Raw genomic sequence first — 16,505 nt, forward strand, 5'->3', positions numbered from 1 at the left:
TTTTGGTATCTCGCATCATTAAAAATAATGTTTCAGACTATTAACTTCATTATTATAATAAATTATTATAATGTATCAATTTATTGAGACTCTTTATTATATAATTTAATTTCTCTTAGATACCAAAGGATGTTTCACATTTAGAAAATCTTGTTCCTTTATACTTCTAGAATTGATCTCTCGTAAATTTCGAGATTTACGATGTTTATCAGCAAACAAAAACATCTCGATATGGATTCTATTGATTGAGTTTCCAAAACTCACTTTACAGCACATATCAAATCCACTTAACTCGTCCAATTTTCTCAATTGTTGAATGACTTCATTGTCAACAAACTCATCAAGATCAGATTCTCATCATCTTCACAAATCCAAAAATCCAGTCAATTTAACAAATCCAATAAGATTAGCATTTTTAGGTGGTTCAAAATCAGGTAAAACTTCAATAATTTCAAAACTTACGTTAGGTTCATATAGGGAAACTTACTATCCTACAACACAACTAACTCCCATATTATTTAATTACGAGCCTGAATCTACTCAATCAAAGGATATACTAATAAATAACAATTTGGAAGTTGGTCATAATGTCAACCTATCATCTGTGCTAAAACAATCAAAGAATACAGGAAATGTCAAAAATAATGAGTATTACAATCTTAATGAAACAAAAGATGAAATAACTCCAATACTAGTTGAATTAATAGATACACCAGCTTTTAATCCACAAAAAGTCGTTCCATACCTCGAAGCATCATTATATTCAAATCTAGATAAAGAAATACTACATAATTTAGCAAATGAACCTCGTCGACCAGTATCTACAAATCCTTTGCTTGTAGCAAGTGGCGCTAGTGAATTAAATGGGAATGTAAATGGTTATTTTTTCGTGTATAGTGCTATACCAAGTTACAATCCACCAGGATATGAAAATCAAGCAAATTCATTATTATCAAGTGAATTACCTACTAATCATACTTTCAATTTATTACCTACCATAAAAGCAGCATTAAATGACGCATGGGAAGAGTATAATACATTCAAAAGAGATTGGGCTAAAGGTGAAGAGTCAGATGTATTTTCTTTTAAATTTGCATTTAAAAATATTTTAAATAGTGGGAAATCAAAAACCCAACCACAATCATTTGAAAATAGTTTTGATTCACCTCCCATATGGATTATATGTACTCATGTCAAAAATGAACTAGCTTCTGCACAACTAATTCAAGATGGCAAAACATTAAGTTCAGATTGGAAATGTGGATTTATTGCAATTGATAATGTTAATGATGATGTTGATATAATACTAAGTTTAATGATTAGAGATATACTACAAAAACAAAAATTAAAATAATAGAAAATAGACGACTATAATTAATAAGGATATAATATATACAAGGTAAACTAAACTAATAGTTTTTTTTTTTATTCTTTTTAATTTAAAAATTTTGAAACGTCATTTAACCAACCTCTATATTCATTTTCTTCTTTAAAATCACTAAAAGCAACAATAAAATCAGCCAATTCATTATCTATTCCCTTTGCAACCAAATAATTTTCAAATTCAGTTTGTAATGATTCATCTAATTCAGCAAACTTTGGACCTTGATAATTAAATTTATCAATAAATTCATTATCTTTTGTTATATTTGATAAAAATTGTTTAACGTCATTAGAAACGTTTACGAAATCTATCATAAAACTTGATTCTGTGTTTTGTAAAAATAAATTCAAGAATAACCCACTGTTTTTTGATTCATTTTCAATTAAAATTTTAACATTACATAATATTTGATCTAATGCTGAAGCTTCATTTTCTAAATCTTCAACCTCTGTTAATTCTTCAGTTGGTATATCTGTAACTTCATCAATATCAAAATATACATGAATTTTATTACCTGTAGCTGAATCAGTTTTTACTAATTCTACGTTAGCATTTCCAGGATTTGATATTAATTTAAAACCAGATTGTTTTAAAAATTCTTGATATACGTTATCTAATTCATTTGGGATAGCTTCTACCATCTTGCTTTCGGTTTTAATAACTTCATCTAATGCTAATTCTGGAGTATCATTACTATTGAATCTAATTGGTGAATAATGAAATGATCTTACAGGAGTGGTTGCAATAATTGGTAATGATTTGAAAAAAGTTGAGTTTGTTTTGATTTTCAAATTTTGAGAAACAATTCTTTTTGATAATGTTGAACGTATTGAATTAGTTAATAATCTTGACATTTTGGCTAATGTTTTGGTTAATTGATGTAATAAGTTTTGAATGCAATAAAGTTTAAGGAGCTTTATATCAGATCGATGAGGAGAAACTGAAAGAATTAACTAAGACACGTTGCTACCAATTAATCCCGTGACTAAATTTTGCAATTATTGGTTTAATTACAAAAGTTCTACATCAGACAACAAGAGCAGATTGGTATATTTTCAACATGAGTTTGTATTAAACAGTCTTTAAAAAAGAACTAATTTCAAAATTATGGTTTCTCAATTGATCAGTCGAGTAGTTTTAATTAAAAGAATTTTTCATTCTTTATGAAGGACAAATTTTATAACTTTCTCTATATATGAAATTTAGTACTTTGCTTATAGCGCGGGCAAAAAACTAGCTCGACCTCTTTCTTTGTCGCCCATTCTTCAAGACATGGAACGATTAGACATTTTTCTCGCTATGTGAAATTCTTCAAAATGTTGGAAAAATTGAAATTTTCCGTCTTATTTTATTCTTCTCGCTAATATAGTTTGTATGAAAGTCGTCAATTTCTTAATGTCCTCTTCCTTGAGAAGTCGACACTTATCGACTCACAACAACTTGCAACAACTTACAGTTATAAAACCAGCATAGAGACTTGGTAAACGTGCTCCATTTTTCATAGGAACCTTCATACAAGGAGCTGTACACTTGTAAGTTAAAAGATTATTAAATTTCTTATTGTATTTTTAGTAAATTTTTTAGTTGCAAAATAGACTGAGTAAAGTAATCAGCTCATCTTGTTGTGCCAATACCAGGTGGTTTTATTTCTAAAATTTAGTCAAAGGACGTTATTTCGAAAATTAGAAAACATTAATTAAAAAAAATCATATAACTTAAAATCTATAGAATTAGCAAAATTCTAGTTAGCCTAATTTGAACCCTCTCTATTCTTTATTCTCGTATCTTAAAATCTTTTTATGGAATAACCGATCTGGCAGGAAATTGAGTCAAATGACTTCAAAATTCTTAGAAAAGGAGCAAGAATTTCAACTTACTTAATCTATATCTTTACTTATGTAATAATGACATGCCTTTTCTTTTTGTAAAAAAAATTAAATTTATACTTTGTGGGGAATGAAAACATAAATTTGAAACAAGCCACTAAAAAATTTAATTTCTTTTCTGTACACTAATTTAATTACTTTAAAAAGAAGTAGTATACAAATGGGGTTTGGAGATTAATTTGATCTAATTCAATATTTTGATGTTAAGATTAAAATATCAAAAGCAAAAGCCGAATTGATAATTATTTGTAATGAGTTAAGTTTATTTACTCTGCTGCAAGGCTGAAAAGTAAGTAAAGTGGAAAAATTAATTATTCACAATACATATATAAGCAAAACGTTTGTATATTTTATCGGCACACGACAATAAAGTAATTGTATAAACTTCAAACGTAAATTAAAAGTCTTTTTAATTCGACTATTGAAGCTTTTGGTTCTTGTAAATAAAATCTTATTGATCCAATTTTGGTTACATCAATCAAAACTCTTAATCTACTCTAAATTTAAGTTTATATAATAAATTATTTTCTTTCTCAAAGAGAAGGTTCGAAGTAAAATATTAAATTTCAATTATCGATTTCAATGTAACTTCAAATTTTATAGATATTAAAAACTGATAGCACTTTAATTTGCTTGTTCTGATCATTCTTATTTCACTTACCTAATATAATTAAGGGTCATACTTTGGTTTGGTTCCTTGCATCATTTATGTCTCAAATTTACTACTAAACAAAGAATGAGATTTAAGCCTAGTTTAACAATTCCAAACTTAGTAATAATTCTAAAAAATGGAGTAAATTAATAGCAATTCGAATAAACATTTTAATTTATACAATCAAAAGTACAAAACAAATGACATTTTATTCTCGGACTAATTTAACCTGGTAGAATTTTCAAGAGTGTAAACTTCGAGCTTATCAAAACTGAAAAAATTTATCTTAAGTAAATCTCTTTTTTAACTATTGAAAGATAAGAAAAAATAAACAACAAAAAAAAAAAAAAAAAAAAATATTAAACTAAACTTTTTATATTCTTTCGTGATAAGAAATTCAACATTTTATATCTTTTGTTGATAATTATTTTTTTTATTTGATATATTTGGACTTTGATTTCCTTAAATTGTTTTACAGATTTTTGAATTAGTTTTTCTTTTTCTTCTTTTATGATTTTTTTATCTTGATGAAATTTAATATTTTAACTAATTTATTATCATCATCATCATCATCATCATCATTAATTATTAGAACAACTACTATTATAAGATCAAGAAAAAGTATTTTAACAACTACTAACACTAAAGCAAAGATTGCATCTACACATTCATTTAAATTACATCCTTTTAAATCAGTTCATAAAAGACACATTCATTCTTACAACACCACTAGAAACAACAAATATAAAAAATATAATCATATAAAATCAGGTCTACCAATGATCTCATCTATTTACAATTATTTATTTCCGACATCAACAAACAACTCCCAAAATTCATCAACTTCATTAATTCAAGAAAAACAATATTCAACAAATAATCCAAATATTTCATTAGATTTTATAAAAAATTTTCATCCAAGATTAATTACTATATTCCAACAATTAGATTCAATAGCTCCAAGATTTTTGTTAAATAAAGGTGATATAGAGATATTAAATGATCCAAAACAATTTTATGAAACTTTAAAATTCAAAATTGCAAATGCTCAACATAGAATATATTTATCTTCTTTATATATTGGAAAAGGTCAAGTTGAATTAATACAATGTTTAGATGATGCACTTTCCAAGAATCAAAATTTAAAACTTTATATATTAACTGATGTATTAAGAGGTACAAGAGAAGCTCCAAATAATATATGTTCTGCATCAATATTAGTACCACTTGAAAAAAAATTTGGTAAAACTAGAGTAGATTTAAGAATGTATCACACTCCCAATTTATCAGGAATCACCAAGCAATTAACACCAAAAAGAATAAATGAAGGTTGGGGTTTACAACATATGAAATTATACGGTTTCGATGATGAAATCATATTAAGTGGTGCAAATTTATCACAAGATTATTTTACTGATAGACAAGATAGATATTATTTATTTAAATCTTCAAAATTAACTAATTACTACTTCAAAATTCATGAAGCAATAGCATCAATATCATATCAAATCAGACATACAACAAAATTAAAACAAGGTTTCAAATTAATTTGGCCTACAACTAATGCATCTTGTGAACCTCATTTAAATTTACAGAGGTTTATAAGTGATACATCATTACTATTATCCCCCATTTTAAAACAACATGAACTTTCATCATTTGACGAATTCAAAGATCATGAAAATTTCGATACTATAGTATACCCCGTATCACAATTCTCACCATTATTTCCACAACAACAAGATTTATCAACTGAAAAACCAGCAATTTTGAGGTTATTATCATATTTAGATTCTCCAACAATAAAATGGTGGTTTACCGCAGGTTATTTCAATATGTTACCACAGATTCAAGATCGTTTATTAAACGGTAAAGCCCTGGGTAAAGTAATAACAGCATCACCCAAAGCAAATAGTTTTTATAAATCACCAGGTGTAAGTTATTACTTACCAGAAGCTTATCTTTTATTTGCGAAAAAATTTCTAGAATCCATAAAAAGATTAGGTAAAGAAACGTTAATTACCGTATATGAATGGCAAAAAGGTGTAGTTAACACACCAGGTGGATGGACTTATCACGCTAAGGGTCTTTGGATCACTGTTCCCGATGAAGAAGAACCAAGTATAACAGTTATTGGATCATCAAATTATACAAAAAGAGCATACAGTTCAGATTTAGAAAGCAACGCAATAATAATAACAAAAGATTCCCTCCTCAAGCAAAAGATGAAAGAAGAAATCGACCATTTAATGGAGAATGTGAAAGAACTTAAATTGACTGATTTCCAACCTAAAAAATTAAATATCAACCCTACCCAATCAAAGATAATTATAGAAGATCATTTAGAAAACATAGATAAACCTACCGAAGAAGAAGTTGATGCTAAATACGTGATTGATGAAGATCGTAAAATCAGTTATGGAGTTCATTTAGCTGTAAAAATATTAGGTGGTAGATTATAGCACCATTAATAGACTACATTACATTTGTTATAATAGAATTTCCAATTAAAAATATAAAAGTTATTTTATTTATACTTCTTTATAATGTACTATTTCCTCCCTATGCCTATACAAATACTTTGTCTGAATTAAAATTATCAATATCCATATCAAATTGCACCATATAATAATCCAATAATTCCCAAAATTAAAAGGATTTTCAAACCATTCCAAATCATTAACGTAATTTCCACCAATTTCAAACGCCAAAGCAGCAGAATTAAACAATAGCCATCCTGAATGTAACCCATTCCCATTTTCCAATAACCAAATCTCGTAAACTTGTGGTATCAAATAAATACAAAAATTAAATTTACCCAAAAACCATAAATAATCCACCAAGTCTAATTTAAAAATTTTAGCTTGATTGAACCACCATAATTTGTATAAATATGCAAATGGAATTAGCTGTAGTAGTATAAATACTAATAATTCTTTATTTAATCTTGGTTTGACTTGTAGTAGTAACACCACGGAAAGTCCACAATATATTATCTCTATGAAAGAATAAGGTAAATTTATAGGTGTATTTTCTCCAAAAAATCTTGTTTTGTATTGTGATTGAATTTTTGGATCTAGTAAATAGAACAACGATGATATTAAAGATAATCCAATTGAATAAAATTGTAAGAGTAAGTATGTAGTTGATAAACCTTCAATTTTGGATTTTTGTTTTTGAATTTGAGTGTGTTTGAATTGATTGTAGGTTGATGTTGTTCTTAGTAGGATTGATAGGTTGTTTAGTAGCTCTATTGGTCTCATTTTCTATTAATTCAGACAGATTTGAGGATTATATAGTTGATTTTTATCAGGTCTGGCTTTGATTTTATAACTGTTTTATGGAAGTTTGATATTTGGTATACTTTTGTGTCTTAATTATTTTTTGTTTATTTCTCGATTACATGCATTAACTTCTATTGATTTGAAACAACTTATCTTTAACATCACTATCATTGAATAACTACATCTACAAGTAGTAGAAACCCAAACTTAAAATTACAAGAAGCTTTGCGGTATACAACATGAGTTCAGAAATTGTACAAGGAAATTGGGATATAGTAATAACATCATTACAAGATATATGTACATCAAATGAAAGTATATCATTTAACCCCATCTATAATTCCAACAATGATATTTCCAAACTTACAAACATGACTCAAGAAGAAATCACCAAACTTCAAAAAGAAATTTACGATCATAAATCCAACCTAGGTACAGCCAAGAGATTAATTGACACATCAAACGAAAATCTCACTAAACTTATAGAAATAATGCAATTTCAACAACAACAAAAACTTAAAGAAGAAGCTGAAAAACAAGAACTTGGCAAAAAATTAAAAGAAGAAAAAGAATCAACCACTAAAACATCATCATCTTCCAAAAAAAACACAACAACAACAAAAGGTAAAAAGATTAAAAAAATAGGTAGATCATTCTGGCAATCAAAATATAATCCATCAGAACCAATAGTTATTGGATCAGAAGTAGCTTTCAAACTACGTAACCGAGTAAACGAATGGATTCAATGTGAAGTTGTAAAAATTATAGGTGATGGAATAAAATTTGAAATAAGAGATCCAGAACCAGATGAAAATAATAATCCAGGTAATACTTTTAAATGTAATTATAAAGAAATTTTATTAATTCCTTCCCCCATGGATTTAGATTCATTAGTTAACTATAGTTATGGATCAAAAGTTCTTGCGAGATATCCCGATACAACAACTTATTATCCTGCTATTGTTGTTGGGAATAAAAAAGATGGAAATGTAAGATTAAAATTTGATGGTGAAGAAGAAGTTAATAAGGAATGTGAAGTTGAAAGAAGATTGGTTTTACCATTACCTCAAAAATAGGAAGATTTAGAGTTCAAAAATAATATAAAATATTATAATTTTTGGTAAAATAATGTTTTAATGGAAATTTAATGAAATAATGAATACAAAAATGATTCGACTCTTCTTTCCCTGTACTTTGAATGCTTTTACAGAACATTTTTTGTAGATTACAACTACTGTTTGATGGTAGAATATAAACGTTATAATAATAAATGGTTTAACGCGCTAAATTTGAACACTAATAAAATTATATTGTTAAGTTTTTTGAACGTCTTTGATAGGACTTATTTTACATCAAATCATTAACGAAAGTAATTTCGAGTAAAGGCAATTGTTTTATTAATTGTCATTTATAATCAGTTCATTCCCAATAAATCAACCTCACCGAATAATGAATAAGAAAAATGCAGAAATATTGGGGTTTTAACAACTAATTAAATCATATCCAGCAGAATCATTTCATATAATTTTAGACCTGTCAATAAACAATTTTACTGTCAATCAACTTACGTAGAAAGTGATTACTAAATTCGAGGACATAACTCCCTAATTTTTGTCGATGTGGTTTAACGCTTTCATTGCTCCCTCATCTTAAGATCTAAGAATTTTTAATAAGATCTGAACTATTATATTCGCCATTTTACAACTCATTATTCAAAACTTTGAAGTGGCGCTACTTGTTTTTGTTACAAATCGCTACTTAATTTTATTACAAATTGAATCAATTTCTGACAAGTGGCATGAGTTAATAAAGTAGCAGAATGAAGCAGCAATTTAGCAATAATTTTTCAATTATTCGAAGTTAAGTCAGCAATCATATATAATGACAAGGGAAAGACATAAAGACATTTGTAAAGTTAAAGAAGTTGTGAAGCAATGATACAGATATTAATTAAGTTGTATTTATAATAGTTAATAATAACGTATCAAAAGCTGAGGATGATATGTCCTGGATCAATTATTTCAAATTCATACTTCGTCGAAAACAGAAGTTTCGGGTATCTCAAATGTGAACTTAATTAAATGTTAGAATAATTACTGGAATGGTTTTCAGATGTTGATTTGCATGAGATATAGGTACAGAAAACATTTTATCTTTTTAAGAACTTAAAAGAATTAGTTGAAGAAATAAGACATAGACAATTCGTAAATGGAGTTACAATCCCAAAAACATTAGAAAAATTGTTTTCAGTTATACACAAAGGATAATTTGGTAATCCAGAAGAATTCAAACCATTAATTGACTCCATAAAGTAATATGGGGATTATTTTGTTGTAAGTGGTGAGCTTAATTTATTTTTAGATGCTCACAAAAAGTCAGAAAATGTATTTGGTCACCATGAAGGTGACTCAGGGGATGTTAATTATTTACATGAATGGACGAAAAAATATGTTTGAAGTATTGCTAACATGGGATTTTTTTTTCAAGTGATCGTTGCATTGATGAGTACGCAGAAAATATTTGGTATGATGGACCTTCAAATTATTAAATTGTTACCGTTTGAGTTCTTTGTGAGTGGGTTTATCTACATTTATACAATTCTAGATGAGAACATTATATGAAAGTACAGTTGATAAACAATATTGAGTTTAAGTCAGAATGCAATTGTTGAAGTCTTAGTCGTCAATTAGAAGACGAAGTTGGTACACCTGGGAGATTTAGAAACCGATGGTTCTCACAAATATATACTTCAAAAGTATTTGCAACATATGGGGAATTGATTATATTTTGATTTTAGTCGATACATTTAAGTTGCAAATCCTGATACGGGACCGCTACCAACTACCGCAATACTTCAAATCTGCATTCCAAATTTATTTAGGGTTATTTAGGGTCTGAATTTGCATCAATTGAGATACATACTAAGGATCCACATACCCGAAGTCGAAGATAGCATTACAAAATAACAAAAATCACCAAATATAAATTCTCAAGATTTTCCCAAATCGATTTTAAAATTTATGTCACTTTTTTTTTACTTCTTTCTCATTAATAATAAATTTAACAACTTTACCCGATATCACACATACTTACACTGATAGTGATATAAAATCTTATAAATTCAATCCACTTTATTATTATTAAATTCAAACTTTTTTCCAATTACTTATTAATTATGTCAATTTTCAAAAAAATTTCATTATTTCACCACTCAAAAAAATCAACTAAACCATCATCATCAGAATCATCATCAGTTACAGAATCATCACCAAAATCATCATCAACTGATAAAAAACACCACAATTATTTCAAAAAATTATTCAAAAAAAATAGAAAAGCAAAAAAATCAGCTACACCACCACCACCACCACAACAACAACAACATAATTTAGTTCAATCAACTGCACAAGAACAAGAAGAAGAAGAAGAACAACATCAACAACAACAACAACAACAACAACAATCACAACAACAACAACAACAACAACAATCACAACAACAACAACAACAATCACAACAACAACAACAACAACAACAACAATTAATTGACTCAGCTTCAGAATTACCATCAAGTAGAGCATTAATATTATTTAGACCACCACAACAACAACAACAACAACAACAACATCAGCAATTAGTATTGTTCCACCAAAATCAACCACAAACGACTCATAATTTTAGCATTGAAGTTATGGAGGTACATGAGGATGAATCTTTGGATGAAGTTGATATTATTCATCCAAACTTGATCTTTGATGAACAAGGGATTATAATTGAGATCAATCCCGATATTAATGAATTTGATTACACATATACGTTTGATGAAGAAAATTTAACATATGTAAGAAGAGAATTATCAATCGAATCAATACCATTTGTTTTTAATGGACTAAACAACAGGTTTTTCAATGCAGATGTATTATATGCAAGTGTTGAAGGTGAATCATATGATCAACATAACTTTTTCCATTATACTGAAGAATATCAAGAAGATGAAGAAATAAGATTAAATATTACTTTTTCAAAGTTTAAAAAAGTCTTCTCAAAATTAAAAATGTATGTTAAGAAAAGAATAAAAGTATTGATGCAGATGCACTGATACTAAGGTGTTTAATAAAATTTAAATTTTATGGTTTTAGTTGTTGTACCTAATATTTTTAGTTACTAAAACACCAAAATTTTACAAAATTATAAAAATTCTAATGGTGAATTTAAATATTAGTGTGTTTTGATGTTGAACATTCTTATTTACTTCACCACAAAAATTAAATCTTGAAAATATCAACAATACTAATCAGTTGATTCTACATTATTATAAAAATTCAATTCAGAAAAAAAATCATTAATACTAATCAGTTGATTCTACATTATCACAAAAATAATCAATTTAAAAAAAAATCATCAATACTAATCAGATGATTCTACATCATCACAATAATATTCAATTCAAAAGAGAATCATTAATACTAATCAGTTAATTCTACATTATTACAATAATATTCAATTCAAAAAAGAATCATTAATACTAATCAGATGATTCTACATTATCATAATAATATTCAATCTGAAAAAAATCATTAATACTAATCAGTTGATTCCGATACTAAGGTGTTTGATAAAATTTAAATTATACGGTTTTAGTTGTTTTACCTAATATTTTTATTTACTAAAACACCAAAATTTTACAAAATTATAAAAATTCTAATGGTGAATTTAAATATTAGTGTGTTTTGTTGTTGAACATTCTGATTTACTTCACCACAAAAATCGAATCTTAAAAATATCATTAATACTAATCAGTTGATTCTACATTATCACAAAAATAATCAATTTAAAAAAAAATCATCAATACTAATCAGTTGATTCTACATTATTACAATATTATTCAATTTAAAAAAAATCATTAATACTAATCAGTTGATTCCGATACTAAGGTGTTTGATAAAATTTAAGTTATATGGTTTTAGTTGTTTTACCTAATATTTCCATTTACTAAAACACCAAAATTTTACAAAATTATAAAAATTCTAAAGGTGAATTTAAATATCAATGTGTTTTGTTGTTGAACATTCTTTATTTACTTCACCACAAAAATTCAATTCAAAAAAATATCATTAAAACTAATCAGTTGATTCTACATTATCATAAAAATATTCAATTCAAAAAACTATCAACAATACTAATCAGTTGATTCTACATTATCATAAAATTATTCAATTCAAAAAAATATCAACAATACTAATCAGTTGATTCTACATTATCATAAAATTATTCAATTCAAAAAAATATTATTAAAACTAATCAGTTGATTCTACATTATCACAAAAATATTCAAAATCGACTAAAAATTTCAATTGACTTCTTTTATTGCTTTCAAAATTAAATCATCATTATTGCAATTCAAATTACAAAATAAAAAATTAATATCAACAAATCAATTTTCCCAATCTACCACAACAAATCATAAATATATTAAATTCAACAATTCCAATTGGACTGGCCCCTCAATTAGTACAATTTTAATGTATTCACAAAAATCACAATTTCAAATCACCAAAAATTATTTGTTTAACTCAATAATGTACAAAAAAAAAAATTGTTTTATAATCAAATATTGCTAATTTATATTAAAGTAAAATATACTTTCAATTCCTTTCAACCTTATCCTGTAGTATTTATCTCTATCTCTATTCTCTAATAATGATCTTGATACAATGTGCGAACAGAAATTATGAAACTCTACTACTGTTGCAAGCATTTTATGAGTGCGTGAAGTAACTTGCAAGAGTGATTCATCAGATTTAATTCAAGATGAATTATCGAAGAGTGTGTATTTTATAAAATGTATACACTAAGATTTCTTGACCAATAAATGATAATACTAATGAGAGTAAACTGGCGATTATAACTCAAATGTGAACGACCTCAGTAAAGTATGGTGGTGTAAAAGTAGAATAGAATTATCTGAAGCTTTCGCGATTGTAGTTGAAGTTGAGCATAAATCTCTTGTTATTCGTGTTGATGCTGTTGAAAATGATGAACTTTAACCACCAATCTTTGTTGCTCAGGAGCTGTCACTTTGAAAACAACTCTAGCTGAAAGTTTTTGTTCATAAAATGTAAACACTTGACGAAGTCAATTTGGATTAAGTATTGCCCAAATCTAATGTTATTGTAAATATTAATATTTTTAACGTTGTGACAGCTAATTCAATATTGATACCTTTTGTTTAATTTGAAAATAAACTTTTCCCTATAATTGAAATGAGCTTCTCATAACTATCGTCTTTGCTGAACCTGTTGCCGTTTATACCTTCGTTGTAGAAGACTTTCCAAAGGTTCTTAAACTTGCTAATTCAAAATCGAAATTATTGCCTTATAAACAATAAGCACACAATCTGGAGCCGAATTTTAACTCTTCTCCTTGAAATAATGAAACAACAAATTTGAAATAATGCCTCACTTTAGCTATGATACTCGAATAGCTTTTGAAAACCACATCTGCCGTCGACAATTTGATATGTCTATGTCAACTAAATAAAAGGATACACCATGAGTATGCTAAACAACAAATTAATCAATTGTCCTTCTAGTGGAATGATCGATCCTTACTTGATTTTATAATATGCAAACTGTAAAACCTTAACATCTAGATGTGCTATTATTACAATCAAAATATTAAAAAGCAGGAATAGTTTAGTCCATCTATCGTTAAATCTGTAATTGAGACCCATCTTGAAGACACAAATATGATAAAGCTGAAGCTTGACTGTCGTAAAAATAATTGAAACTATCTTATAACTAATTTTATCTCATATTCTATTGCGTCTATTTTAGATTGAATCCAACCAAATCTCATCTCATCCTGCAACATAACTGACAATAAATTAATACTTATTAAGAAATAATTTAATTTTGCTTTATACCAGCCAATTAATCAAGTACTTGCACCTTTTTAAATCAACAACTTATTAGTTAATTAATAGATCTAATCATAAATATATGAATTGCAAGTAACACTTAAAAATTAAAGTAGTGTACATGAATCCAAGATTTAAGTAAAATTTGAAACTGTAAAATTGGTGAGGAGACCAAAATATATTCATAATTTAAAACAACAACTAATATCAGTTTAGCTAATTTTAGTACAACCTCTTTGATATATCATTCTACAAGATGGAGGGTATGGATATAGATGATTATTCAAGAGTATGTTTATATGGATAGAGGATGAAAATTTATTGGTGACAAATATTTTATGAAAGTAAATCCTCCAAACATGAAACAAAAAAATGCCTTCCGTTGCTAATATCGTACTTAATAGCTGGTTATTTGCTTAGCTGCTACTTTTAGATTGATATTTTACAATGGATTGGTTAAATGATTGGTGTTGATCTTATAAAATTAAATTATATGGTTCCCCATTTTTTTGCTTTTGACGCTGGACGGTTATACGCTAGCTGAATCTCGGAAAATTTAAGAGAGAGCTTAAGATTTGATTTTATAATGAGCTAATTTATGACTTTGTGAAGTTGTTGGATGCTACTGATTATTTATTTGTTGCTAAGACTTTTTCGAAGTTGACGTTTTATTTACCCTTTGTTTTCTTTCTTGCTTGATGCTAACTTTGCTATTAGGATCGTTCTCGTTCTCCTGTGAGAGATAGATCTCCAGTCAGGGATAGAACTAATAATGATGGAGGATATGGTGGATCAAGTAGAGAATATGGAAGAAGAGATTATGGAAGACCAACATATGATAATAGAAGTCGAGATTCACATGGTTCTTCGAGAGGACGTGGAGGATATAGTCGCGGTGGTGGAAGAGATTATTCTTCTAGAAATTATGGGAATACTTCATCTTCAACGACTGGTGATGATTCATATAGATCAAAAACTGAAAGGAATTATGATAATTCCATTTTTGTTGGTAATATTCCTTTCGATGCTACTTCTAAAGATATTGAAAGAATTTTCAATAATGATTTAGAAGTTGTTAGAGCTGATATTGTAACTAATAAAGGTCAAAGTAGAGGTATGGCAACTGTTGAATTTAAATCTAAAGACGATGTTAAATCAGCTATAAGTCAATTTGATAGATATGAATATGAAGGTAGAGCTATATTTGTTAGACAAGATTATCCACCACCAGAAAAGAAAGATTATGGTAGAGGTTATGGTTCTGGTGATAGAGGCGGTTATGATAATAGATCTGGTGGTAGATATGGTGGTAATGATTATTATGGTGGAAGAGGTGGTTATGGGTCATCAAGAGGTGGATATGGAAGTTCAAGAGGTGGATATAGAGATAGTTATGGTTCAAGTGGTAGATCATCCTTACCACCACCAGCTCCAGGTACTGAAGTATTTGTTGGTAATTTACCATTCTCAGTAAATTGGCAAGCATTAAAGGATATAATGAGAGGTGCCGGTAATGTTGTTAGAGCAGATGTTAGGATGGATGAAAGAGGTTACTCTAAGGGATTTGGTACTGTTGTTTTTGAAACTCCTGAAGAAGCCACCAAGGCTATTGAACAATTTGAAGGGTATGAAATTGAAGGTAGAACATTAAATACTAGACCAGGTAAAGGTTCAGAGTCATCATCAACTGATCATTCACATAGTGGAGGTTATGCTACTGGTCCATCAACAAGATTCACCAAAAAGGAAAACTCAGAATTCACAGATGGAGTAACTGGTGACGGGGATTCAGAAGATACAATCTATATTTCAAATTTACCATTTAGTACTCAAAATGATGACTTGTATGATTTATTTGAAACTATTGCAAAAGTTTCCAAGGCAGAAATTCAATATCAGGAAGATGGTAGAGCAAGTGGTAATGCAGTAGTTAAATTTGAAGAATTAGATTCTGCAGATAAAGCTATAGCTGAATTAAATAATTATGAATATGGTGGTAGAAATATTAGAATTACTCATGCTAAATTACCATAAGCAAGAGTTTAGTTGTTTGTAATATATAGCTACATTTTTTGTATAGTTGTTTTTTGTATATGGTTGTTTTTTATTTGTTAGTTTTGTTTTAATTAAACTATGAAATGCATAAAAGTTTGAATCAATTAGAGCCTGGTTTTGGTCATAACCCAATTACTACAGTTTGATGATGTTTCTTGTTTTTAATTATAGTAAAAAAAATTTAAGATCCGGATATATAAATTTTATCTGAGACAAAATTTAAGGAGTGTCATTTAAAAATTAAAACTTTAATTTAATAAACAACAAAGGCTTATATTTCATTCATTTTAGTTATATTAATAGTTCATTAATCTCGCGAGAAATC

At 27.7% G+C, this 16,505-nt stretch overlaps 7 protein-coding genes across 7 annotated transcripts; 5 read left to right on the top strand and 2 right to left on the bottom strand. All coding sequences in view use genetic code 12, as the record gives it.

Moving 5' to 3' along the window:
* Positions 1–316: 316 nt before the first annotated feature.
* Positions 317–1,354, top strand: KGF54_005530 (uncharacterized protein; the record flags this gene model as incomplete). Its single annotated transcript, XM_051766337.1, has 1 exon — positions 317–1,354. The coding sequence occupies one exon, from the start codon at positions 317–319 to the stop codon at positions 1,352–1,354; it is 1,038 nt and encodes a 345-aa protein (XP_051617303.1).
* An 80-nt stretch (positions 1,355–1,434) lies between these two features.
* Positions 1,435–2,238, bottom strand: MAM33 (Mam33p; the record flags this gene model as incomplete). The annotated part of the gene is made up of 1 exon (XM_051766338.1): positions 1,435–2,238. The coding sequence occupies one exon, from the start codon at positions 2,236–2,238 to the stop codon at positions 1,435–1,437; it is 804 nt and encodes a 267-aa protein (XP_051617304.1).
* A 2,211-nt stretch (positions 2,239–4,449) lies between these two features.
* PEL1 (CDP-diacylglycerol--glycerol-3-phosphate 3-phosphatidyltransferase) lies at positions 4,450–6,384 on the top strand (the record flags this gene model as incomplete). Its single annotated transcript, XM_051766339.1, has 1 exon — positions 4,450–6,384. One exon carries the CDS (start codon positions 4,450–4,452, stop codon positions 6,382–6,384), a length of 1,935 nt encoding a protein of 644 aa, XP_051617305.1.
* Positions 6,385–6,453: 69 nt separating this feature from the next.
* On the bottom strand, positions 6,454–7,185 carry KGF54_005533 (uncharacterized protein; the record flags this gene model as incomplete). Its single annotated transcript, XM_051766340.1, has 1 exon — positions 6,454–7,185. The coding sequence occupies one exon, from the start codon at positions 7,183–7,185 to the stop codon at positions 6,454–6,456; it is 732 nt and encodes a 243-aa protein (XP_051617306.1).
* Positions 7,186–7,445: 260 nt separating this feature from the next.
* On the top strand, positions 7,446–8,282 carry KGF54_005534 (uncharacterized protein; the record flags this gene model as incomplete). Its single annotated transcript, XM_051766341.1, has 1 exon — positions 7,446–8,282. One exon carries the CDS (start codon positions 7,446–7,448, stop codon positions 8,280–8,282), a length of 837 nt encoding a protein of 278 aa, XP_051617307.1.
* Positions 8,283–10,381: 2,099 nt separating this feature from the next.
* KGF54_005535 (uncharacterized protein) lies at positions 10,382–11,305 on the top strand (the record flags this gene model as incomplete). Its single annotated transcript, XM_051766342.1, has 1 exon — positions 10,382–11,305. One exon carries the CDS (start codon positions 10,382–10,384, stop codon positions 11,303–11,305), a length of 924 nt encoding a protein of 307 aa, XP_051617308.1.
* A 3,085-nt stretch (positions 11,306–14,390) lies between these two features.
* GBP2 (single-stranded telomeric DNA-binding/mRNA-binding protein) lies at positions 14,391–16,159 on the top strand (the record flags this gene model as incomplete). Its single annotated transcript, XM_051766343.1, has 2 exons — positions 14,391–14,414; positions 14,843–16,159. The coding sequence occupies 2 exons, from the start codon at positions 14,391–14,393 to the stop codon at positions 16,157–16,159; spliced, it is 1,341 nt and encodes a 446-aa protein (XP_051617309.1).
* Between the last annotated feature and the right edge of the window lie 346 nt (positions 16,160–16,505).

Source organism: Candida jiufengensis (genome assembly GCF_024610255.1).
Source record: "Candida jiufengensis strain CBS 10846 chromosome Unknown scaffold10, whole genome shotgun sequence".
NCBI lineage: Eukaryota > Fungi > Ascomycota > Pichiomycetes > Serinales > Debaryomycetaceae > Lodderomyces > Lodderomyces jiufengensis.